Source organism: Chiloscyllium plagiosum, chromosome 23 (assembly GCF_004010195.1).
Source record: "Chiloscyllium plagiosum isolate BGI_BamShark_2017 chromosome 23, ASM401019v2, whole genome shotgun sequence".
NCBI classification, from domain to species: Eukaryota; Metazoa; Chordata; class Chondrichthyes; order Orectolobiformes; family Hemiscylliidae; genus Chiloscyllium; species Chiloscyllium plagiosum.
In genome coordinates this window covers 10,931,381-10,959,342 of record NC_057732.1, presented here as the reverse complement: position 1 = coordinate 10,959,342, position 27,962 = coordinate 10,931,381, and the positions used below count along the sequence as shown (strand labels likewise).

Genomic DNA, 27,962 nt, shown 5'->3' with positions numbered 1-27,962 from the left:
AACCAGGGGGTGCATCATTGGTAAAACTTACTTTGATATTAAGTTTTAGTTCTTCATCATCTGCATTATTATTACTTTTTACCAGGATGTTTTCCAGCTTCAGATCTCTGTGAATAATATCTTAAAAAGAAGAGATTTGATTAAAAGAAGAACCGAGTTGATCTAATATAATTTTCACAGCTTTCACGTCAATATGGCTATATTTAATCAGAAAAGTCAGGCTGTCCGGTTTGGGATCGTAAGGTCCACTGCTGAAAGCCCAGATAAATCAACTGTATTTTCATTTGCTGGTGTTCATTCCATAACTCAGTAGGGAGTAACTGCTGATAGGTAGACATCAAAGGAACTTATAACTGGACAATATCCCCTGAGTGCTACTTCCCATTGGGAAAATGGATTCATCCTTAATGTTTTAGTTTCAAAACTTTGCTGGTCTGGTTTGTTTGAGATTCCTGAGCTTGGAGTCTTGAATGGCAGCTGTTCATTTTCTTCAAAGCTTCTGTTGACAGTTCCTTGGATTTAGTGCCATCGCTGTAGGCCAGTCTCAAGCCCATCACCTTCTGGTCATGCTACCCGATGTCAACCAATCTGATCGTATAACACAAGGGGGCAGAGAATGTACACAACCCTCTCATCACATAAGCAGGACATTTCAGTCTAGTGTTCCCTCTGAGCTGAACTGATATTTTTTAACCTAAGATTGGCCAAACCAGAGCAAATCAAAATCAAGAAATTTCAAGTGGAAATTCCTTGCAGTGTAAATTGAATAGTGATGATTGATTGTACTAGTCTGAAAAAAACACATGACTGGAAACCAGTCAAAGCACTAGTCACATTCCTAAACTACATTAATCACATGATGAATTCCCTACTTATTGTGCTCACTGTACACATTCAAAAGGTTTAATTTTTATTTTAATATCTACATTTAGATTTAGATTAGATTACAGTGTGGAAACAGGCCCTTCGGCCCAACAAGTCCACACCGACCCGCCGAAGCGGGTTTTCAACATACCCCTACATTTACCCCTTACCCCTACATTTACCCCTTACCTAACACTACAGGCAATTTAGTATGGCCAATTCACCTGACCCTGCACATCTGCACATGGTGGGAGGAAACCGGAGCACCCGGAGGAAACCCACGCAGACACGGGGAGAACGTGCAAACTCCACACAGTCAGTCGCCTGAGGCAGGAATTGAACCCGGGTCTCTGGCGCTGTGAGGCAGCAGTGCTAACCACTGTGCCACCGTGCCGCCCACATATTTTTATTGAATTGCAAGGGGGCTAATAGATGTGTTTTAGTAGCTTGGGACTTCTTTATTTCAATTTACTAAGAAATGTTTACACCAATGTAATTAACAAATTTTAAAGTTTTTAAAAGTAACTTTCAGTTATTTAAAATCAGGTTACTTACAATTGCTGAACTAGACACTTTGCTTGTAAATGTTTTTATTTGTGACAACAGCATAAATAATGGGAAGACTGTTTCCAATGTTTGTCATTGTTTTCATTTTTTTCAAACTCTGTCTCTGAGCCTCCATCTCTTTCGAGCAGCTCAGTGATAACTCCACCCCTTTCCTGACAACCATCTGAGACCAGTCCAGACTGCTTGCAAACTTAATATCACATGTGACCCTGTCATAAGCTTCTCTTCATGCATTTCCCCTGTCACTAAGTTTGCCAATTTCCACTTCTGCAGTATCATCTGACTTTGGTTTGGCCTCAGTTTATCTGCTGCTCATACCCTCATTCATACCTTAGTTACCTCTGGACATGACTATTCCTGCACATTTGTGGCTGTTCTCCCACATCCTACTCTCTGTAAATTTGAGTTCAATCAACTCTGCAGATGTGTCCCAATTTGCTCTAGGTCTCATTCACCCATCACCTCTGTGAGCTTCGACCAACACTGGTTTCCACTCATGTGATGTCTTGATGTTTAAAATATTTTCAAGTCCCTGGATAACCTCATCCCTCCAAGATCTGTCATCACCTCCAGTCTTCCAACTCTCCAAGACATCAGGCTAGTTGATTCAGCCAATTCTGGCCTCTAGAACATTCTTGGTGGTTATTCCTTCAGTAATCTGGGCCTAAAGTCCTGAATTCCTTCTCTACTTCTCTAGCTCTCTTTAAGACACTTATTAAAAATAGCCCTTCTGACCAAACATTTTGGGCATCTGCCTGATTACCAATTTGTTTTCTATCTCTCTGGTGAAATGTTTTGGGTAGGGTAATGCACTATACAATTGGTCAGTGTGTTTTCAGCTCTCTTCATAAAACTATACTACGATCACTCTTTAAATACAGGGAGGAGCAATTGTTTAACAATTTATAACCTAAACTGCTGCCTGATTACCATAGGGGCTCATGAAATATTTGAATTTTGGAAACATCTAAGTGAACTTGGGCAAAGTCAAATGAAAATCTTTCCAACTGCTCATGTAATTTGCACACAGAGCACCGATTGTACCTAAAGTAGGACCTCATAGTCTGATTCTTCCGAATATGCTGTCATGTATTACTCCTGCTTTTCATTTGGTAGACAGCTTGCACTTTATTTCAATGAGGTCAGAATGAAGTATTAAGCTGCACTATTTCTCAAGTAGTCAGAGAACATTTGGAACAACAGTTAAAAGTGGATTTGCCTAATTGGATCACACAGTTTCTTTTCAAATAATAATACAATATAATTAATGATCATCTGAGGCTGGTATACAATAGGTGTGATGTGCTCATTGATTACGGAGGCAGTATAATGGATTACTCATTGTTTCTGATCTTTGGGGAAACACGTCAATGTCTCGTCACTCATTCGTATTTTCACCACCTTTTGTTTTAGTACGTTTTTTTGATATCTACTAACTTAAGAGAATGTCCCTTGATTTCTTTGGTACGATGGCACAGTGCTTGTATTACTGGAAAGGAGTCCTGAGTGCTAGTCTATTAAAGTTGAGAAATTAGTTCAAATCCTAACAATGCAGCTGAGGAATTTAAACTCGTAGTTTATTAATTAAATAAACAAAATGTTGATATCAGTTGATGGACACCAAGCAACAATTGAATTGTCATAAAAAAAAACATGCTTTAGACAAGGAAACCTCTCTGTACTCACTTTGGTCAAAATAAACTCCAGACCTTCTGCAATGTGATTATCTCTTGACTACCCTCCAAAATGGTGTAGCAAGTTACTCACATGTAACAAAATCACATTGAAAATCTGTAATCCACTTAATCTGCTTTGGTTCAAGTAGGCAGCTCATCACACCTTCTCAAGGACAATTAAAGGATGAACAATAAATGCTGGGTTTGCCAATAATCCCCACATGTCATGAATGATTTTTTTTTAGAATGTCTAACATTTAACTGTTATTGTTTCTGAAGCATTTATACAGAGTATTGATTTATTTGGGTCTCTAAATATGACATGCATAAATCCCAAATTTGAACATGAAGGTATGTTAGTATTGGGAGCTGGAGATGCATACAAATTACCAGGAAGATGGATTTTAACATTACAGCAAGTTACATGGTTCATGTAATATGGTCCAGGAGGACAAAATGTTTTTCTAAACTCCATCTGAGCTGATCCCAATTGTTTACAAAGAGTGATGTTGCAAAGCTTTGCTTGATTTAACATTCCAATTCAGAAAATAATAACTTCAAAATGTCACAGTTGATTATGTGTGAGAGTCTCTGGAATGGGCTTGAACCCGTGACTCTCTGATTTGGGCAGTCATTCTATCATATATGGGCCAGACATGTATTGGCTCCAGGGATTCAATGGCTAATTCCTGTTCCTTGATTACTAACTCAAGGATATATTGAACACGTGAGATATGTCACAATGTTGGCATAAGTTTGCATGGTAGATTGAGTTGGAAATTAATGCAACATTTTGTAACAAACATATACGACATACACCTTAATAATGACTCAAGATGTGTACTAAATGAATTGACTGTCACATTGTTTAATTGTCACATTTCCTATCTGATATTTCTAATAGGAGGCACAAATAAGGAACTTGTGTTTGACCAGTTGTAGATAACCAATATAAATGAATAGAACAGTAAGTATTAGCTACAATGCAATATCCATTAATGTAACACAGGGCATCTTACCGTTCTTGTGGAGGTAAAAGATAGCACTGGCCAAGCTGGATATGATGTGTTTTGTTTCAGACTCACTCAGATGGCCTTTCTCTTCCAGAATGCCCTTCAGCTCCCCAAGCTCACAGAATTCAATGACAAGATAGACTTTCTAAATCAGACAGGAGAATTGGAGAAGAACAGTAGGCCTTTGGTTAACAGTTGTATTTGTAGAGTCACAGAGCCGATAAAGTCACACATTTTGATGTCACCTAGTGAATGTGCAGAATGTGAAACAATCCACTCAGTGAGTGAGTCAGAAAGACAATTGACTATCTTTTATACACTGCCAGAAGTAGTTTCACTTGGGAAGCTTCCACCAGCACAGACAGGAGATATTAACTCATTGGGTAGGATTGGATTCTAACCCGGGAGTTGATTCTCTAAAGCAAGGCATGTAATGGATGGTGGGTTCATGAGTGAAGCAGCAAATTACAAACCGTTTCTTAAATCTACTACATTATAAAAAGAGTGGATCGACTCTGCCACCGTTGCATGCATTATTTTAAAGATCATTACCTTTCAAGTCACATTTTCATCACTAACACTACGGGGTGGGTAGATAACCCATTTGTCCAAATGGAGCTTGCATTAATCAGCTGAGTGAAAGGAGGGTTGGTTCAGTCAGTGACTCAGTCACCCTTCTTCCCTCTGCTCACTACCCTCCCTGGCTAACACAGGTGAGAACAGCAACCATCAGAAATCAGAAATCTCCAAATCATCAGAAATCAAGTGCTTGTTGCATGTTATTGTGATGGTGGATCACACCAACTCCATTGTGTTTTACCGCTGCTACATAAAATTATATCTATCTGACACTATGATAAAGACAGGGCCAAAATCACCAGTTGAAAAGTGTGGCACCAGAAAAGGACAACAGGTCAGGCAGCATCAGGGGAGCAGGAGAGTTAAAGGTTTGGGCGTAAGCCGCACTTTTCAACTCCGAACTCTACAGCATCTACAGTCCTCACTTTCTCCCAATATCTCCAGTTGCTGATATTACATCCTAGAACCCTTCTTCCTTGTTGGAAGATCGAATGGAAACAGTCATGTGAAATTCACTTAATTTTCTACTCATGACTCCGAATAGCAAGGCAGGAAAATATAGAAACTTAGAAAATCAGAGCAGGAGTGGGCCATTTGGACCTTGATTCATCCACCATTCAATACAATCATGGCGGATCATCCAAATCAGTACCATCTTACTGCTGTCTCCACAAAACCATTGATTTCTTTAGCCTTAAGCCTTATATCTAACTCCCTCTTGAACACATTCAATGTTTTGGCCTCAACCATTTTGTATGGCAGAGAACTCTGCAGGCTCACCATGCCCTGAGTGAAGGAATTTCTCCTCATCTAAATCCTAAAGGGCATACCCCGTATCTTTAGAGTGTGACCCATGGTTCTGGACTCAGTGATTATCGGGAATATCCTTCCTGCATTAACGCTGCTAATCTTGTTAGAATTTTATAGGTTTCTAGGAGGTTCCTTCCTCATTCTTCGGAACTCCAGTGAATATAGTTCTATCCAATCTTTTCTCTCTACATGTGTCAATCCTGCAATCTGAGGAATCAGTCTGATAATTCTGGAGGACAGAATGGATGCATGTAGCATTACCTCATTGATGCAGAAGCCAGCCATGCCCTTGAGCCTCACATTCAAAACACTCTCATCTCATCCAGTGAATTGTGTGACAGCAGCGGTGTGTTACTGAAGGTCGATGGTAAAATTGTTTTACCCCAATTTATGGACCTAACACAGCTGTAAATTTAGTCAGTTGAGCAAGACCAATTTGCACGTGGGTTAGGGACACTGATAACTTGGTTGAAGGCTTTCTTTTCAGCAGTGGCTGATACCTAAAAAAGCACAGGGCAGATTTCAATCATAGAATCCCTACAGTGTGGAAACAGGCCATTCGGCCCAACAAGTCCACACCAACCCTCCGAAGAGTAAGCCTCCCAGACTCATTCCCCGACCTTTCATTTCTTAACATTTCAATGTAGAAACAAATCTCAAGCCCTCATTTCAGATGAAGAGGCTGGATTAAGGGACTCATGACTGGCAATTGTGATCAACCATTCCCCTTCTACAGAGGCCAATAACCTGTCACCAAGTCACCCTTTATCTACAGGTGGAGAGACCATGACACTTTCAACTCCCTAAGAACCAGCTCCCTGAGTGAGCAGAACCTCTGACTCTCCTGTTTATTTTTTTCTTTTTAACTAAATCAAAATCGAGTTTGGAGGGGGAAATCATCCCATCCCAACCCCTCCCCAGGGTGTAACACCCCCTTTTTTTTAATGATGTATGTGAATACGTGTGAGACACAGTGAAAGACACAAAGTGCACGTATCTTTATTCAATTTCCACCACAGGAAGATAGGAAAACACCCGAGTGGCCAGTGACAAACACTGCCCTTCCCATCGAAGGGCAATGCTGTGTGATCAAAACAGTGAAGGGGAGGGTAGGGACTAAATCAAAATAGAGTTGGAGGGTATTCTCCTGTTTATATCTGTCAGCCAGGGCTCCCTGATTAGACCAGATTAACAGCCCCAATCAGGTAATTCAATTCTATGAGGTCCACTTGGCTGACCTTGTAACATTCACTACAATGCCATCTGTAGGCAGGTGCTGGAAATATACTGGAAAGGCCAGCCTCACAGTGATAAGGTGCCCTCCTACTGATCCTACTGACAATAAGAGCACTGGCACATCGTGGTTTAAACTGTTTGAATTAAGCTGCTGAGTTTGGCCAATCTCTTCAGACTGCAGTTATATTTCACTGAGAGTACTTAACTGTCACTATGACTGACTTACTTCTCTCTTTCTTAGTCAAATGACTTTATAAATCTTTGCAGTATATTTAATGTGTTCCACAATACAAGGAGTTGGGTAACCTGAGGAAAACTAAACCTTGCTCTGTTGCTTTCTATAAGTGATTTACACAAGTCTTTGAGTTAGACCTAGGCAAGAACAGAGTTCCCCAGAAGTATAGTTTCAGGATATTGCAGGCAATGGTGACTAGGAATTGCAGTAATCAACTAGGTTTGCTTTTTCTTTTGTTCTTTCGTGAGATGGAGGCATAATTCTCAAAAAGTGTGGTGGTGGAAAAGCACAGCCAGTCAGGCAGCATCTGAGAAGCAGGAGAGTCGATGTTTCGAGCATTCATTCATTCTGATGAAGAGCTTATGCTCAAAACGTTGACTCTCTTGCTCCTCGGATGCTGCCTGACCTGCTGTGTTTTTCCAGCACCACATCTTTTGACTCTGACCTGCAGCATCTGCAGTCCTCACTTTCTCCCTGTAGGATTAACTGGTAAGGCCATCATTTGTTGTCTTCTCTCTAATGCCCATCGGCCATTTCAGATGGAAGTTAAGAGTCAAAAACATGTAGGCCAAACCAGGTAAGGATGGTAGATGCCCTTCCCAAAAGGACAGATGATTCAGTGATTAACTAACTAGATCTAGGCAATCAATGATTGCAAGCTCTAGTCTAATGGTTAACATTACGGAAGCTAGCTTCAATACCAGATTTTATTAATTTATTTTGATTAGCTGTAGTGGATTTGAACCTGTTGTATCCTCCGAACAGTTTGTGATTTTAGATTATTAGCCCAGTGGCATTAGCATGCTTCCACTCAGCTCCATGTGGCGTTCCTGATGCTGTTTCACTCCCAGCCCCCAGTTCCCCCCAACCTGGTGCAGAGTCCCCACTGTCACACAGCCTCTGAAGAAGAAAGCTTCTCCCTAAATAACATTGAGAATTATACAGGTTTGTATCTGAAATTAAGTAGTTTGTGGACTATTGAATTTGAACGAATGAAATTGAATAAGCGAAAACTGGAGTTGCTTTGTATTCAAATGATTAGCGAAGAGCTGTGGAAATTTACAGAGAGAGAGAGAGGCAAGGGGAAGTATTCCATCTTCCAAACTGTGTTTCAAGACTGCCCAGATAGAGTGCAGGGCGACATGACTTTGAACTACTAGTTACACAGATTCTGGAAATTATAGTAGCTCCTTTTAAGAAGACAGATGGGCTTGCGTCAATGCTTAATCATGTTTTGTAACGTTGCTCCGTATTAAGCTCATTAGAGTAAGTGATTCCATTTTGAAACAATGCTCACATTTTAAACAAAGTGATTTGTTTTCTTGGCCATTAGATAGAATGTACTAAGTTCAACGATTTTTTCTGTAACCCTTGCGTTCATCTCCTTGGCGAGAACTTTTATTTGTATGGAGAACTGGTGCGGAAAGCTACATTGAAATGGCAAAATTCTCCAGTTATTATTTTAAGTGGGGTGCAAATTGGTCTTGAAACCATTGAAGGAAAACATGCCACTAGCAGGGGGCAACCATTCAGTCCCAGATCCTCCCCTGACATTCAGTCAGATCCTCATTAGAACTATATCCTAACTTTATATCTGCCTTTGCTCTATATTCCTTCATAGTTTTGCTTATATGAAATCTATCAATTGCAAATTTAAATGAATAATAGACCAGAGTTGAAACTGCTGTCATTGATACACATAGAAATGTTTCCTAACTTAATTTCTGAAAGGTCTGGCCCTAAATGGATAAAAAAAATTTCAACCATGGGAATAGGTTCAAAAGAGAAAAACTCCGTTACCCAAACTTTTGATCGAATCACTCTTAATCTTCTTCATTCCAGCGAATACAATCCCAGTATACAATCTCCTCATTGAAGTAAAAAATGCTGCTCTCCCTTATTCCTGCAGTGTCATTCCCTAAATACACTACTCCATGTAATACTCCAGTACTCCATTTGCTCCACTTAAATCTTTGTCTGGCTGGACTTTTTTATATATATATTTATATATATTTTATTCCTTATTTTATATATTGATGTGAACCCAGTATTCTAATAGATTATCCCTTATACCTTCTGGAGATTTTTAAAATCAATGTTCATGGAGCCTTAAGTCTCTTTCGGTCTTCACTGCTTCTAACTTTTCACTATTTAGAAGGTTTTCTGGTCTTCCTTCAGTCCAAAGTGGATGACCACACACTTGTTCACACCTAAATTCATCTAACACAGTTTGGCCTGAAAACTGAATCAATAAGTACAGGTAGTCCTCATTTAACATTGTGTCACTGTTCCTGAGCATTACTACTTTAAGTGAAATGACTTTAAGTGCACCATGGGGCCCACGGGAATTGATGTTAAAGCCAAAGTTAGGTTCCTTCAGATGTTATCTTGCCTGGAAGTCCTGTACCATACATGTGCATTACAAACTGGAATCACTTACAAAATGAAATAAATCATTGTACATGTTGGACTGAGGGGTCTGCTGCCCTGCTGTATGATTCTACGACTGAATATAGCAGAGATACAGTTTTTAAAAAGATTATATTTGCTTGAAAAGGATATCCACGGATTGCTAAATAGTTTACCTTCACATCACCTGCCAGGTCACTCTGTAATCATTAATGCTACAATTTATCATTCTGTCCATTTGGGCACTATGCACTCTGCTTGGGTTATCTTCTGCGAGGATTTTCAGTGCTTCTTCCCCGAGTTGGAAACCTCTTGCCAACACTCTTTGTCGACAGCATTCGAGGGGTTGGTATTCTGGCACAGTCTTCTTCAGATCATGGATTCCTAAGTCCTCAGTGAACAATGTCTCTCCATGGAATTAAAACAATTTCACCACATCAGCCTTGTTCAGTTCATCAAAACCAGCCTCCCTCGCCATGGTCATGATTTCACACTGAACCTCGGGAACAGGATCACGAGAATCTCTTTTGCCACTGACACACTTGGGCCACAATTTCTGCCATACGCCACTGAGACACAATGATAAGGTTTCATCCCATGCACCACTGCAATTGTCGATCGCTTTGAAAATGTTGTATGCATGCTCAAACCCCCTGACCTATGGTGCATTCTCACCATTTATTGTCTTGATTAAATGGGTGAAAGTATGACACGGATAGTAAGCTTTGGATAGCTGTGTGGCTCCCAGATCCATGGGGTCTATCTTTGGAACCTAGGAACGCTATGCCTAATCGTGTCTCACCAACTTGATTGAGTTTTTTGAAGATGTGAAAAACAAGATTGATGAAGCAAGTGGTAGACATTTTCTTTATATGAACTTCAGCAAGGTGTTCAGCAAAGTTCTGCACGGTAGACTGGTTAGCATGGTTTGATCACATGGAATCCATTTGGATACAAAATTGACCTGAAGGTAGGAGACAGAAGATGGTGGTGGAGGGTTGCTTTTCAGATTGGAGGCCTGCAACCAGCAGTGTGCCCCAAGGATCAGTGTGAGTCCACTGCTTTTTGTCATTTATATAAATTATTTGGATGTGAATATAGGAGGAATGGTTAGTAAGTTTGCAGATGACACCAAAATTGGAGGTATAGTGGACAGTAAAGAAGGTTAACCAAAAGAGAAAACGCTGGAAAATCTCAGCAGGTCTGGCAGCATCTGTAAGGAGAGAAAAGAGCTGACGTTTCGAGTCTAACTGACCCTTTGTCAGCTTCGACAAAGCTTCATTAGTCATTGCATTGAGTATAGGAGTTGGGATGTCATGCTGCAGTTATACAGCACATTGGTTAGGCCACTTTTGAAATACTGTATTCAATTTTGGTCTCTTTGCTATAGGAAAGATGTTGTTAAACTTGAAAGGTGTATAAAAGATTTACAAGGATGCTGCCAGGGTTGGACGATTTTAGCTATCGGGGAAAGGCTGAATAGGCTGGGGCTGATTTCCCTAGAGCATCAGAGGCTGATCTTGTAGAGATTTATAAAATCGTGAGGGGCATGGACAGGGTAAATAGCCAGGGTCTTTTTCCCAGGATAGGAGAGTGCAAAACTAAAGGGTATAGGTTTAAGATGAGATGGGAAAGATATGAAAGGGACCTAAGGGACAACTTTCCCATACAGAGGGTGGTGTGTGTATGGAATTAGTTGTCAGAGGATGTGGTGGAGGCTAGTCCAATTACAATATTTAAAAGGCATCTTGATGGGTACATGAATAGGGAGGGTTTAGAGGGATATGGGCCAAATGCTGGCAAATGGGACTAGATTGGGTTGGGATATCCGGTTGGCATGGACGGGTTGGACTGAAGGGTCTGTTTCTGTGCTGCACATCTCTATGACTCTTTAACAGGAGTAGGCCATTCAGCCCCTGAGTCTGGTCCACCTTTCACTGAGATCATGGCTGACCTGTGGTCTAACTCCAGAAACCTGCCTTTGGCCCGCATCTTTTAATTTGTTTGCCTAACAAAAATTGTATCTATCTCAGATTTAAAATTAACAACTGATCCAGCATCAACTGCCATTTGTGGAAGATAATTCCAAACAATCTACCGCCCTTTGTGTGTAGAGTGCTTCCTAACATCTCTCCTGAACGATCTGATGCTAATTCTCAGACCATGTCCCCCAGTTCTAGAATCCCCCACCAGTGGAAGTAATTTATCTTTATCCACCCTGTCTTTTCCTGAGAATATCTTGAAGACTTTGATCTGATCACCCTTAACCTTCTAAGTTCTAGAGAAACAGCTAATTTGTGTAATCTCTCCTTATCATCCAACCCCTGAACTCCAGATATCATTCTTGTAAACCTACACTGTACTGCCTCCAAGGCCAATATATCCTTCCTAAGGCGTGATGTCCAGATAGTAGTAACAGGATAGGTCAGAGTCAGCATGGATTTATGAAGGGGAAATCATACTTGACTAATCTTCTGGAATTTTTTGAGGATGTAACTCTGAAGATGGAAGAGGGAGATCCAGTAGATGTAGTGTACCTGGACTTTCAGAAAGCTTTTGATAAAGTTCCACATAGGAGGTTAGTGAGCAACATTAGGGCGCATGATATTGGGGGCAAAGTACTAACTTGGATTGAAAGTTGGTTGGCTGATAGCAAACAAAGAGTAGTGATAAATGGCAGTGACCGGGGGGTACCGTAGGGATCAGTACTGAGACCGCAGCTTTCTACAATATATGTTAATGATATAGAAGATGGTATTAGTAATAACATTAGCAAATTTGCTGATGATACTAAGCTGGATGGCAGGGTGAAATGTGATGAGGAATTTAGGAGATTACAGGGTGACCTGGACAAGTTAGGTGAGTGGTCAGATGCATGGCAGATGCAGTTTAATGTGGATAAATGTATGGTTATCCACTTTGGTGGCAAGAACAGGAAGGCAGATTACTACCTAAATGGAATCAATTTAGGTAAAGGGGCAGTACAGAGAGAGATCTAGGTGTTCTTGTACACCAGTCAATGAAGGTAAGCATGCAGGTACAGCAGTAGTGAAGAAGGCTAATAGCATACTGGCATTCATAACAAGAGACATTGAGTATAGAAGCAAAGAGGTTCTTCTGCAGCTGTACAGGGCCCTGGTGAGACCACACCTGGAGTACTGTGTGCAGTTCTGGTCTCCAAATTTGAGGAAAGACATTTTGGCTATTGAGGGAGTGCAGCGTAGGTTCACGAGGTCAATTCCTGGAATGGCGGGACTACCTTATGCTGAAAGACTGGAGAGACTGGGCTTGTATACCCTTGAGTTTGGAAGACTGAGAGGAGATCTGATTGAGACATATAAGATTATTAAAGGATTGGACACTCTGGAGGCAGGAAACATGTTTCCGCTGATGGGTGAGTGCCGAACCAGAGGACACAGCTTAAAAATACGGGGTAGACCTTTTAGGACAGAGATGAGGAGAAACGTCTTCACCCAGAGAGTGGTGGCTGTGTGGGCAGTGGAGGCCCAGTCTCTGGATTCATTTAAGAAAGAGTTGGATAGAGCTCTCACGGATAGTGGTATCAAGGGTTATGGAGCTAAGGCAGGAACAGGATACTGACTAAGGATGATCAGCCATGATCATATTGAATGGTGGTGCAGGCTCGAAGGGCAGAATGGCCTACTCCTGCACCTATTGGAAGGTAAATCATGTACATGTTTTCAGACATTTCAATTGATGGTTATATTTTCTCTGGCACAATACGCCTTCCCAACAGGGAGAGAACACAGAGAAAGCAAATCCTGAAAATGCATGTCCATCATCCAGGCTTTCTTGTTTGAGTGTTATATTGGATGGCAGATATTTCTTAGAGTGGCTCTTCAGTGCTCATGGTATTTCGGATGTATAGCCCTCAGGGCAGTATCTTTACATCTCCTGCCATGTTCCTGTCAAGTAAACGATGTTTAATAACTTTAATTTCTGGCCTATCATCTCCTGTTTTGAATTATATGTTCACTGGGATTTTTACCTCTAGCCAAGTCTCATCTCAGCAAAGTTAAAACCTTGCTTTGGTGAGTAGATACCTTCTTTAATGACTGTCTTCAATTGGGCATGAATTTGTTCAGCCTAGTGACAGCACTAACCTCTTCACCAGACACTTCCATATTGTGCCGACAACAACAATTCATGAAATGGTCAAACCATTCACAACAAGCATGGAAACTAACCCACTGAGACCTCTGCAAGGCCTCATTCAGGGGTTTGGTTTGTTCTTGGGTGACCTTGATGCTGAGAGGCTCTTTGACTGGTTTTGGCCTTCGATCCAGGCTGCCAAGAATCTTTCCGTGACTACATGGTGCTGTATCTAAGTTGACTCACCCTCTCAGCACTTGGAGGTGTAACTTGCTTTGATTTTCATTAACTCGATTGTTCTCCCTGTTGTAGGGATTATCCCAAACATTCAAGCAATATTGCATTCTCATTCTCCTGCTTTGGAATGTTTTAATGCATCTGACTTCATTGATGAATTCTCTTGATCTCTTGATAGGGTGAATTGCTGGGCTCTTTTCCCCTGGGTGGGTGGGGGGGGGGGGGGGGGGGTCCAAAACTAGACAGCATAGGTTTAAGGTGAGAGGGGAAAAACTTTAAAGGGACCTGAGGGGTAACATTTTCACACAGAGCGTAGTGCATGTATGGAACAAGCTGCCAGAGGAAGTGGTAGAGGCAGGTACAATTACAACATTTAAGAAATATATGGTCAGGTACCTGGATAGGAAAGGTTGAGAGGGATAATGCAGGAAAATGGAACCAGTTGGGTTTAGAAAACCTGGTCAGCATGGACAAGTCAGGCTGAAGGGCCTGTTTCCATGCTGTGTGACTCTATGATCTCTTTGCTGCAGCAAGCTCCCTACCACTGCTTGCTGGGTGCTTCTGCCTTATGTTTAAATCCCTGCGGGTTGCACAGACTTCAGTCTCTCACGTCTCTCTTTCTCCTTTCCCACTCTGTCTGTCTCTCTCCTACACCACTCTGTCTCTCTTTTCCCTGCACTCAGCCCTACCCCAGCTCTGGACAACATTCTCACAGACCTGTAAAGGACCTCTACTCTTCTTCATCCACAGAAGAATCCATACACTAAACAAACAGTTCTTCCTAGCCATATCGGAAATTAAAGACAGTAAGTACCAAAAACTTTCATGTACTTATCCCCCACACTCCGGATTCCTCAACCGTTCCAGAATATTCCATCGGCCTCCGGAAGCGCTCGGGCACCATTAACCACGCGGCCGTTGCAGCAACCGCCGCCGCGAACCATGACGTCACTTCCGCCCCCACCGGCCATGCAGCCTCGGCGATCGCCGCCCAGACAACTGCCTCCGCGATCGCCGCCCAGACAACCGCCTCCACAATCGCCAGGAAGACCATCGCCAACAGATTCATGGCCTCCGCGGGGTCCACAGCCACCGGGAACAACACCGTTTCTGCGTTCGCCGCAGCCACTTCCGCCCCCGGAGTTGCCATCACAGCATCAACTTCCGCCCCCAGTGACGTCACTAACCTGCACAACCACCATGCTGCATGCGTCCCCGCCCCCACATCAATCTCAGCCCCCACGCCTAACCCTGCCCCCCACGCCGATCCCCGCCCCCATGCCTAACCCCGCCCCCGCTCCCAGCTCCAGTCCCACACCAGGTCCTAGCTTCTAGCCCTGCCGTATTTTGACCATCCCTCCAGACCTCCCCCTCTCTGAGGATGAAAGATCAGTCCTCAGCAGAGGCCTCACCTTCATCCCCCTATGCTCCCGGATTAACGAATTCAATACACGGCGAGACATTGAGCATTTCTTCCGCCGCCTTCGCCTCCGCGCCTACTTCTTCAACCAGGACTCCTGCCCACCCTCTGTGTGAAAAAAGTTGCTCCTTAGGTCTCTTTTATATATTTCCCCTCTCACCTTAAACCTATCTCCTGCCTTGGGGAAAAGACCTTGGCTATTCACTGTATCCATGCTCTTCATGATTTTATAAACCTCTATAAGGTCACCCCTTAGCATCTGATACTCCAAAGAAAATAGTCCCAGCCTATTCAGCCTCTCCATATCGTCCTATAAAGAAAACAAACTTCATTTGAAATAGTACATAATGGAGCAACATTATATGAAGAGTACCCAGATCTCCTTGTAATTGAATGCTCCCATCTTCACAGCTTACAATGTCACCTACTGTTGTATTCTTATCAAAACTGAATGTATGGCTCTCTATCTCATCATCTGAGTTGTGCATGATTGAAATGTATAGGTGAGGTGCTAACATACATCGCTGTGGAAGCCTTGAAAAGGAACACTGCATCTATGATGCTGTAACATCAGGGGCAGGACTTCATGCATATGACTAGACAAATAGCCTATCACGTCTGCACCAGCTAATGGCACAGCAGTTGCACAAGCTTGATAACTGTCCTTAGCTACTAAGTGCTACCTTTGATCAGCAATTGGCCAATTTCAGGAAAACCAGTAAAATTTGAAGTTACTATGCTGTTTCAAACCTGCCATCTATATTCTCAGCAGCAAAACATCATAAATGATTGATATGTTGCCATGTTTAGGGCAAAACAATGAGTTACTCCTCAAATGCATCCCCCTTTTATTTAATTGATTCTCAAGTAGAACAAAGAACAATACTTCAGTCCTCCAAGCCTGCGCTGACACATTTTGCCCCTCCATATAAAATTGTCTTCATTTACAGAATCCATATCCCTCTGTTCCCTTCCTATTCACATACTCGTCCAGGTTTTTCCTGACTGCTGCTATTGTGTCTGCTTCCACCACCTCCTCTGGCAGCGTGTTCCAGGCACTCACCACACATTGTGTGAAAAACTTGCATCACACATCTCTTCTAAACTCCTCCTCCCCCCCCCCAACTCACACCTTGAACCTGTGTCCCCTAGTAATTGACCAACGCCCCCAACTCTGGGGAAAAGCCTCATACTTTCCACTCTATCCACGCCATTCACAATTTTATAAACTTCTATCAGGTCGCCCTTCAACCTCCTGTGTTCCCAGTGAAAACAAACCCAGTCTATCCAACCTTTCTTCATAGCTAAAATTCCCCTTACCGTGCAACATCCTGATAAACCTTTTCTGCACCCTCTCCAAAGCATCCATATCCTTCTGGTAGTGTGGTGACCAGAACTGTATGCAATATTCCAGGTGTGGCCTAACTAAAGTTCTATAAAGCTGCAGCATAACTTGTCTATCCTTATACTCAATGCTCCTTCCAATGAAGGCAAGCATGCCATAGGCCTAAATTACTACCTTATCTACCTGCGCTGACACCTTCAGTGATCTGTGGGCCTGCACACCAAGATCTCTCTGCATATTAATACTCAGAAAGGTTCTGCCATTCACTGCATAATTTCCACCTTGACCTTCCAAAATGCATCACCTCACATTTGTCCAGATTAAACTCCATCTGCCATTTTTCTGCCCATACCTCCAGCTGATCCATATCCTGCTGTATCCTCTGACAATCCTCCTCACTATGTGTAACTCCATCAATCTTTTAATAATCCACAAACGTACTGATTTTACCAGCTACGTTTTCTTCCAGATCATTAATGTAGACCACAAACAGCAGAGGTCTCAGCACTGATCCCTGTGGAACACCACTAGTCACAGCCCTCCATACCGAAAAGCATCCTTGCACCACTATCCTGTGTTGCCTATGACTAATCCAGTTCTGTATCCATTGTGCCAGCTCACCCTGATACCATGTGACTTCACCTTTCATACTAGCCTATCATGAGGGACCTTGTCAAAGGCTTTACTGAAGTCCATGTAGACAACATCAACCACTTTTCCCTCATCAATCATCTTCGTTACCTCCTCAAAAATCTTGTTCACGTTAGTGAGACACTCCCTCCTGTGCACAAAACCATGCTGTTTATCAATATTAAGTCTATTTGCATCTAAATGCATCTTGTCCCTGAGAATCTTTTCCAAACATTTCGCTGCCACTGATGTGAGGCTTACAGGGCTGTAATTTCCTGGATTATCCCTGCTACCCTTCTTAAACAATGGGACAACATTGGCTATTCTCCAGTCCCCTGGGACCTCACCTGTGGCCAAAGAGGATACAAAATTATTTGTCAATGCTCCAGCAATTTGATATCCTGGCCACCTAAATACTCTGAGATATATCCCATCAGGACCCAGGGATGTATCTACCTACATATTTTTTAACACCTCTTCCTTTGTAATAGCAACTTGGCTTAGAAATTCCACACTCCCTTCCCTGAGATCATCCTCCACCAATTCCTTGTCTTTGGTGAATACCAACACAAAGTATTCATTTAAGACCTCACCTATCTCTTTTGGCTCCACACATAGAATCCCTCCTTTGTCGAGTGAACCAACCCTTTCCCCGGCTACTCTCTTGCTTTTTATATTGTTATACGAAACCTTGGGGTTCTCCTTAATCCTGTTTGCTAATGACTTTTTGTGACCCATTTTAGCCCTTCTAATTCCTTGTTTATGTTCTTTGCTACTTTCCTTATATACTTCAAGGACTTCAATTCCCATTCCCATTCTCTTAGACCTTACGTATGCTTTCTTTTTCTTTTTGACCAAGGTCATAACATTCCGGGTCATCCAAGGTTCAGGCATCCTTCATTCTCGCAGGAATGTACCGCTCCCGAACTCTTATCAGTTGCCATTTGAAATACTCTCACATGTCCAATGTAGATTTACTTCAAACAGCCACCTCCAATCAAAATTCTTGAGATCTTGCCTAATATTGTTGTACAAAGTTAAAAATCACACAACACCAGGTTATAGTCCAACAGGTTTAATTGGAAGCATTAGCTTTCAGAGCGCTGAGTCCAATTAAACCTGTTGGACTATAACCTGGTGTTGTGTGATTTTTAACTTTGTACACCCCAGTCCAACATCAGCATCTCCAAATCATTCCAATGTTGTTGTAGTTTGCCTTTCCCTAATTTATCACATTCACATTGTTATCCCTCTCCATTGGTATCTTAAAACTCACAGTATTATGGTCACTGCTCCTGAAATGCTTCCCCCCTTAAACTTCACTCACTTGGCCAGGCCCATTTCCCAAAACCAGGTACAATTTAACCCCTTCCTGATGAAGAGCTTATGCTTGAAATGTCAATTGCCCTGCTCCTTTTCCAGCACCACACTTTTTGACTCTGATCTCCAGCATCCGTAGTCCTCACTTTCTCCCAGTATAACCCCTTCCCTGGTTGGACTGTTTACATACTCTGTCAAGAAACCCTCCTGAATGGTCCTTACAAATTCTGACGAAAGTGGGTACTGCAGATGCTGGAGATTAAAGTCAAGGTTAGAGTAGTGCAGGAAAATCGCAGCAGGTCAGGCAGCATCCGAGGAGCAGGAAAATCGATGTTTCGGGCAAAAGCCCTTCATCAGGAATGCTAACAAATTTTGCCCCATCCAAGCCCAGTCAATATAGGGGAAGTTAAAAACACCCACCGCAACAACTCTGCTGGTTTTACATCTTTCCAAAATATGCCTACATAATCTGTCCTCTATCTCCCACTGGCTGTTGGGAAATCTGTAGTATATCCCCAGCATTTACCCCCAAGTAAATTGAAGGTTTTCTCAAGTGAATTTAAATTCAAGTAATTAAACTTGATTCCTCTGAGAAAAGCAGGATTTGAAACAATGCAATGTGGTGCTAAACACCATTCTGAATTTTCACACAAAATGGATTCCACGTGGAGGATGGCAAAGCGGGAAGTTTAATGTTAGTAGAAACAAGCACTGTGTTGGGAACAGTCACTCAGCAATGGTTTTCTTCAAATTGGCCAATTCCTGATCAAAATAGCACTTGCTGTCTAAGTAAAGGCAGGAAGTGAGTTCTGGCAGCTAGTGTGCCATTGCTGGTGCAAACATGATGGGCCAAATGGACTCCTGCTGCTCCATGATAATTCTGTGATTCTGTGAATAGGAAGTCAATAGAATGCCTTTGCAGATGAACGAGGGAGTAGCATTCTCTCTCTCCAACGGTTTTAACTTTAACATAAAAAATGCCTTCATCATCCCAAATACCATTGGAGGATTTGAACCCCTCCAGAGCTGACTGTGGTTCCAGTTCAGTTGAGGCAAACCTCTAAGCCTGCCTGGAGTATTAGGCCTCTGGTTTCCTCATAGGAGGCTATCTCCAGGCAGGTGGCCTCTTTCCCTTCACCTGGGAGCCAATTTGGGGCGTATCAGGAAGGTGATACCATAGTGATATCATCACTGGATTGTTAATCCAGAGACCCAGATAAAGTTCTGGGGACCCAGGTTTGAATCCCACCATCGCAAATGGTGGAATTTGAATCTGATAAAATAAATCTGGAATGAAGAGTCTAATGCTGATCATGAAGCCAATGTCAATTGTCAGGAAAATCCCAACTGGTTCATTAATGTCTTTTATGGAACGAAATCTGCCATCCTTACCTGGTCTGGCCTAAATGTGATTTCAGAACCAGAGCACTATGGTTGACTCTAAACTGCCATCTGGTCAATTAGGGTTAGGCAATAAATTCTGGCCTAACCAACGACACCCTCATCCCATGAATTAATATTTTTAAAAACCGGAATTTTCTCACCCTTTAATACCGTGGATGTCAGCGTATAAATCAACTTTCAATGCCTCAAGGAACCTCTCCAAAAACAGGGGTTATGTTATAAACTGAGTCCAAAGTAACCATTGATGTGGGTGGTCATCAATTTAGAATAACTTCTGATGCAAAGAGTGGAAATGAGACATGCTATCCTTGTAACACACCTGGTATTATCCACCTCATGCATGCACCCAGTTATGAGTAAGTAAATCCTGAATATTGTGAGATGAGAAACTGAAGCTCACTACTGAAGCAACTGCTATGAAAAGAAGGAATAAGCTATACATTGAGTGGAGCCAAAAGCATGTCATTTGGAGCTAGAAGCATGGGTTCATCATGTTCACCAGGTTTAATTTAATTATGCAATTTATAGTAAACTGAATTACATACCCTCTGTCTGTATATTGTTAATCCTGCCATCACCCACCTCTGTTCACCTTTCAGGAAGATCAATCAATGAAGGGCAGATAGACCCCTCAGGGTGGCACATATGAAAACAAGTTGCAATACCACAAGAAACATTAATGGCAATCAAGAGGAATGTACTGAGTAAATATTATACAAAGCTCAAGTTTTCCTAAGTACTTATCTAGAAAGCCATTACCTTTGTTGTTTCATAAACTTCTTCTAGTTTAATGATATGTTCATGGTTCACCATCTTCAAGATGGCAATCTCCCTCTCCAGCATTTTCACAGCATGGCTCCCAGCCTGAAATGAGAAGATGGGAGTTTTGTTCAACCTCTGCAGCAAATATCACAGCAAATCATTTAGATACAACACACAGAAAGGAACTTTTCATTTTCTGGTCTGGTAACTGGAGGGGCAGTGCAGTTGATGTTTGGATGCCTACAATTCAAATATGTTAGAGTTTCTCCCTGTGAATGCTATCCAGTGCCTCCTGCTGGAAGCATTATGTATTGGTGCCAAGTGTGCAGATCTGTGACTTGTTGACTGTTCGATAATTCATTGACCCTGGCATCAAAACTGGCACTGAGTAATGGGTACCTGGATGATTTAGAATTTTGGGTGTGGGATCCATGAGCCTCCAACACATGCTGGTGACAATAAAGAATGCAGATAATCTCCCACAAAGTATCTGAAATATTTTGATAGTGTTGAAGAAATATTGGAACATCAAATACTGAGCAAAAGTACAGATTGCATGCTACCACATAATATTCTATGACCAGGAGTGGCAACCAAGGGGCAGGGAAATGGGAAGCCAAGTAGATGATTGCTAAATAGATTGAATAAGTTTGACATACTCAAACATCCATACTTTTTCGATACAATTCAGACTCACTGACTAATCCCTCTGGCATATTACGAGTCTTGATTTAATTGAAACATATATATATCCCGAGGGGACTTGACTGGGTTGACATTGAAAGCATGTTCCTCATGGGAGAACTTAGACCGAGGAGTCATAGTTTAGAAATAACTGGCTGTCCGTTTAAGACCATGATGAGGAAAAATAATGTTTTTCAGAGAGTTGAGAATCTTTGGCACTTTTTTTGATTAGATTAGATTACTTACAGTGTGGAAACAGGCCCTTCGGCCCAACAAGTCCATACCGACCCGCCAAAGCGTATACTACCCAGACCCATTCTCCTACATTTATCCCTTCAGCTAACACTACAGGCAATTTAGCATGGCCAATTCACCTAACCTGCACATCTTTGGATTGTGGGAGGAAACCGGAGCACCCGGAGGAAACCCACGCAGGCACGGGGAGAATGTGCAAACTCCACACAGAGAGTCGCCTGAGGCGGGAGTTGAACCCGGGTCTCTGGCGCTGTGAGACAGCAGTGCTAACCACTGTGCCACCATGCTGCCCACTAGGCCAAGTGTTAACAAATGGGACTAGATTAGGTTGGGATATTTGGTTGGCATAGGCCAACCAAAGGGTCTGTTTCTGTGATGTAGAATTAAAATCCCTACAGTGTGGAAACAAGCCCTTTGGCCCAACAAGTCGACACTGACCCTGTAAAGAGTAACCCATCCCCCTACATTTACTCCTGATTAAGGCACCTAACCTACACATCCCTGGATACCACAGGCAATTCAGCATGGCCAATTCACCTAACCTACACATCTTTGGACTGTGAGAGGAAACCTCATACACATACAGGGAGAATGTGCAAACTCCACACAGACAGTCACCCAAGGCTGGAATTGAACCCAAGTCCTTGGCTCTGGAAGGCAACAGTGCTGACCATTGGGCTACCATGCTACCAACGTCGTTTTGCCTCTGTGACTCTAGATGCTGAATATTTAAGTATGTTTAAGGTAAGTGTAGATAGATTCTCAGTGACCAAAGAGATGAAAGATTATCAGGGATGTGCTGGAATGTAGAGTTGAGGTTAAAAGCAGATTGGCCATGGTCTTATTGAATAACGGAATAGGCTTGAAGGGTTGAGCAAGCCTGCTCTTACACCTTATTGATATGTTTGAATTAATCGTTAAGTTATTAAATGTAGGTGATAACACTGGCACAGGAAGGAAGAACTTTAGTTCTACATATAGAGTGGAAATGAAAAGGTTGAAAGGGAATTTGGTAAGAGATATTCAAAATCACGGACATCTTCAGACAGAGTAGATAGGGAAAACTATTCCAACTGATGGAAGGATCGACTTTGAGAGGGCACAGACTTAAAGTATTTGGCAAAAGAAGAAATATTTTCACACAGCAAGACCTGGAGTGCACTGCCTGAGATTTGATTTGATTTATTTATTGTCATGAGTGTTGTTTAGCATCACTACTCTCTGGTGCCATTTTAAGATTAGATTACATACAGTGCGGAAACAGGCCCTTCGGCCCAACAAGTCCACATCAACCCGCTGAAGAGCAACCCATCCAGATCCATTCCCCTACATTTACCCCTTCACCTAACACTATGGGCAATTTGCCATGGCCAATTCACCTGACCTGAACATCTTTGGACTGTGGGAGGAAACTGGAGCACCCGGAGGAAACTCACGCAGACACGGAGAGAATGTGCAAACTCCACACAGACAGTTGCCCAAGGCAAGAATTGAACCCGGGATCTCTGGCGCTGTGAGGCAGCAGTGGTTGCCACTGTGCCGCAGAGAAAATAAGCAAATCAAAACACAGTTAGTGTTGTGGAGCCAGATTCAACTGAGACATTCAAGAGGGAGGTGAATTATTATCTGAAAAGGAAGATGTGTGGGGCTACAGGAAGATGTCAGGGAATAGCATGAGTTGAATTGCTCCTTTGGAGAGCTAGCACAGATATAAATGGGCTGAGTGGCTTCATTCTGTGCTGTAACGCTTGTGTTATTCTGTGTTAACACTGGTGGTTTTGCCTCTGAATCAGAGAGTTGTGATTTCGACACCCCACTCTTGAGAGCTGAAAATATAATTGAGATCTTTTTAAAGAATTAGTTCTTGGGTTATTGGCATTGAGAGCAAGGTTAGAATTTATGGCTGATCCTGAGAATGACACATCAATGGAGTCCTGAGGGAGGGCTGCACGGTTAGAGATGTCAGTTTTCAGTCAAATTGTGGTCCTGTCTGCTTTGAGGATAAAAATGATCCCATGACTTCATCTCATCCCAACAATTCTGGTCTCCCTGCTATAGAAAAGATGCTGGGAAACGTGAAAGGGTTCAGAAAAGATTTACTAGGATGTTGCCAGGTTTGGAGAGTATTAAGCTATGGGGAGAGGCTGAATAGACTAGGGCTATTTTCCCTGGAATATCAGAGGCTGAGAGGTGACCTTAGAGAGGTTTATAAAATCATGAGGGGCATGGATGGGGACTTGGCCTTTTCCCCAGGGTGGGGGAGTCCAAAACTAGAGGGCATAGGTTTAAGATGAGAGGGGCAAGATTTAAAAGGGATCTGAGGGGCAATGTTTTCACACAGAGGGTGGTGCATGTATGGAATATGCTGCCAGAGGAAGTGGTGGAGGCTGGTACAATTACAACATTTAGAAGGCATCTGGATGGGTATATGATACGAAGGGTTTAGAGGGATATGGGCCAAATGCTGGCAAATGGGACTAGATTAATTTGGGATATCTGGTCAGCATGGATGGGTTTGACCAAATACTCTGTTTCCATACTATACATCTCTATGACACCATGCAAAGCAGGGTACAGATCTCCCTTGAGACAAAAGTAGAGATTGCTGGAAAAGCTCAGCGAGTCTGGTAGCATCTGCGGAAAGAAATCAGAGTTACTGTTTCGGGTCAGAACAGAGTTGCCAGATCTGCTGAGCTTTTCCTGCAATCTCTATTTTTATTTCTGATTTACAGCATCTGCAGTTCTTTCAATTTTTATTCAAGTCTCCCTTGCTTTCTTTCCAGATTTTTTTTTTTAAATTATAGATGGCCTGGGCTCGCACATTGAGGGTGTAATTTCAAAGTTTGCTGGTAACATGAAACTCCGAAATGAAGTAAACCATACAGGCAGAGGGGGTCGGTAAGCTAGATGTCTGGTTTGTGATGAAGAGGGGTACCCACCGCGTGGGTTCAACTCCCACACTGGCTGAGGTTGCCATGAAGAAGTCTCCTTTCCAACCAAACCCCTCACTTGAGGTGTGGTGACCCTCATCAGGTTTACTTAATCAGTCATCTCTCTCTAATGGAGAGGAGCCCTATGGTTTAGTAGCATTATGGGGGCTTTACCTTTTAATAACCAGCTTCAGAAGCATAAAGGCAGACTGGTGAAATGGAATGGAAGAATTGAAGATATGTTTACACGTAGGAAGTTGTGAAGTGATATATTTCGGTTGAATGAATGATGAGAGACAATATTGGCCAAACAATGTTAATGGCATTGTAGGAATAAAGAGACCAGGCGATTAGTATGTGCAAATGTTTGAAAGAGGCAAGATGTGCCACAAAAGCTGTTGGAAAGACATATGGGATTCTTGGATAGTATAGAAAGAAGCATTAAATATAATTGTTGAGGGTGTTCTGCTAAGCAAGAATATCCTGAATCTTTTTTTTTCAGTCTAACCCCAAATTTGAGGTTTGAAAATTGTCATCAGTCCTCTGTGGGAACCACCAAGAAGCTGGGGAAGGGCAAAGAGAAGGGCTATCAAAGCAGAGGATTGAAAAACTATGAAAGTGAGAGATGGGGATCAGTGCTACATTGCTGCCTCTGACCCCAAATCCTAAAGTTTCAGCCCGTGATCCCAGTTGGCGTCCTGCTCCCATTGTAGGAAGCCTTGTGTTAAACATTACAAATCCCTGTTTGAACCCCAGGTCCAATTCTTTGGTCAGTTCTGAGGACCATATTTTCAAGGAGGATGTCAAGGCCTTAAGAATAAAGAACTTTGGTTATGTGCAGAACCTAGAGAGGTTGTGTTATTCCACTTACAGTGGAGAAGGTGACAGGGTATTCAAATAAAGACGGTCAAATTTTTGAAAAGGTTTTTTCGAGTCAATGAGGAGAACTGTCCCCAATAGCCAAAGAAATGACCAGAAGATACATTGGCAAAGGCTCAGAGTCTTGATGAGAGGATGATTTCTATATTAACAACTTTTTCTGATCCAGAACACAATACCCAAAAGTGTGGTGGGATCAGGTTCAATCATAACTTTTCAAAGGGAAATTAACTGAGAACAAATGTTTGCAGAACTTTGGGGAAAGGGTGAGGATACAGAATGAATTGGATAGCTCTTTTATAGTGTCAGAGAGCCATAGTGATATACAGCACAGAAACAGACCCCTCAGTCTAACTCGTCTGTGCTGACCAGAAATCTGAAATTAATCTCGTCCAATTGTCCAGCACTTGGTCCATATCCCTCTAAACCCTTCCAATTCGTATACCCATCCATATGCCTTTGATGCTGCAGCAATCTATGGTTCTGTGATATCTGTTGGAATGAAAAGACCAAACTAAATTGAGCAGCCAGTGCTCCCAACCTGGAGATTCCTCCAATTCTGGCTGTAATCATTACCATATGGAAGGTGGGCAACAAGGGATTCACATGAGTTTGTGCAGAAACGTAGAGCACAAGTTCCAGAGGATTTTCACAACAGCAAGAAGAAGGAACATGTTTTCTACTTGTTAACTCAGAAAGCTGTTTAAATATTCTGTTCAGGAAATTCTTCCTATCACCTGCATCAAAGCTGGCGCTGAGTTACACTGCATTGGATGATGCTGCACTGTGGGCTCTATGATCTTCCAACTCATGTTGGTGGCAGTGAGGAGCTTAGATAATCTCCCCCAAAATATCTGAAATCTTTTGATAGTCTGAAAAATGGCATGGTGGCTTGGTGGTTAGCACTGCTGCCTCACAGCACCACGGGCCTAGGCTCAATTCCAGCTTTCAGGCAACTGTCTGTGGGGAGTTTTCATGTACTCCCTGGTGCCCTGGTTACCTTCCAAAGTCCAAAGATGTGCAGGTTAGGTGAATTGGCTATGGTCCATTGCCCATTATGTGGAGATTAGCAGGGAAGGGTTGGGATTCTCTTAGGAGGGCTGAGTGGCCTACTTCCACACTATGCTTACTAAACACCAGTAAAAGTACATGTTACCCCATAATATTTTATGAATGGCAGAAATGGGAATCAAAAGAGATAATTCCTATCCTACATGACCCTCTTCTAACCTTTGAGCCTAACAGATTCATCCTGTGCCTATTATTCTTGCAGTATAAATGGTGATAAACAGTAGAGTACTGTACTTTCCCTTACCTGTACTTTTTAAACATTCCCTTGGCCCAGGTATGAATGGTGACTGTTTCTTCGGTGGCAACTGGACAGCCCAGACACAAGGAGCAGCAGCTCAGTACATGGGTATCAATCTGAATTCTCTTCACACTTCTCCTTCTATCATTCAGAAGAGGAGAGCTTTCTCTACTCCACATCCCCATTCATTTCCCCACCCCACAGACAACACAGGCCAAGTTTAATGAGTCATGAAATGAGTGGAGGATTCAATTTCTTTTAGGAAGAATGTTACCTTTTCCTTGTTCAGTTTCTTGATGGCCCATGTTGTGTCTGTGGAGATGTGTGTTGCCTGGACAACAACACCAAAGCTGCCTTTCCCCAGATTGCGTCCAAACTGATAGATCAGCTGGAAGGCAATTGAAAGAGATGTTGTGATTGACAGTTGACAGTTGACAGTTCATGCAACAGTCCTTAAAAAAAACTTACAGCCATGAAGATCATGTGTAACCTATATTTTAACTGAGACCCAAACTAACACAATTCAGTCAGGATATATATACATGAACATATTTCTGAGCCAGGAGGCCTAGGTTCTCGTTGGCACGGTGGCTCAGTGGTAAGCACTGCTGCCTCACAAGACCAGGGACCCTGATTCAATTCTACCCTTGGGTGACTGGCTGTGTGGAGTTTGCACATCCTCCCATAGTCCAAAGTTGTGCAGGTTAGGTGGATTGGCCTTGCTAAATTGCCCAAAGCGTGCAGGCTGGGTGGGTTAGCCTTGGGAAATGCAGGGAAAGGGTGGGAGTATGGGTTTGGCTGGAATGTTCTTCAAAGGATGGATGTGGACTTGCTGGGCCGAATGGTCTGCTTCCATACTGTAGGGATTCTGTGAAGCCCCACCTATTATACAGGTGTCTCACAACACCTCGGGTGGTAGGTCAATTAAAAATATCGATACTAAGGAGTGGTAATCAATCCATCCACACACTTTTGCGGTAGAGCTGAGCTAAGCTCATGGTTTCTCTGACAGTTTTCATCCCAGCTCCCTCAGGAATAAGGAGCATGCCTGAACCTTAACTGTTCCCTTGCAGTTCTCAGTGGTCAGGGGAATTCAAACCCCCTTCCCCATGGCAGTGAGTGTTGTTTTCTGTGGACTTTGAAAGTTCTAAGGTTGCTCACGCGATTGTTCATTATTCCACTGGCACTTCTTTGTTCAGTGTGAATACCCACCTCAGACAGTCCCTCCACACAACAGAGCTAACTCCTGCACCACCCCACCCCACCTAATAATCATCCCTCCCTC

At 42.6% G+C, this 27,962-nt stretch overlaps 1 protein-coding gene across 2 annotated transcripts in view; it reads right to left on the bottom strand.

The window, feature by feature from the left end:
• Positions 1 to 27,962, bottom strand: part of LOC122561491 (serine/threonine-protein kinase 33-like) — a 103,457-nt gene that overhangs the window by 19,318 nt on the left and 56,177 nt on the right. For both annotated transcript variants that reach the window (XM_043713238.1, XM_043713239.1), the window contains exons 3-6: positions 26,952 to 27,065; positions 20,618 to 20,722; positions 4,127 to 4,265; positions 32 to 120 (exon numbers count right to left, since the gene is read on the bottom strand). In XM_043713238.1, the coding sequence (XP_043569173.1) occupies positions 32 to 120; positions 4,127 to 4,265; positions 20,618 to 20,722; positions 26,952 to 27,065 (447 nt within the window). The remainder of the gene's footprint in view (positions 1 to 31; positions 121 to 4,126; positions 4,266 to 20,617; positions 20,723 to 26,951; positions 27,066 to 27,962) is intronic.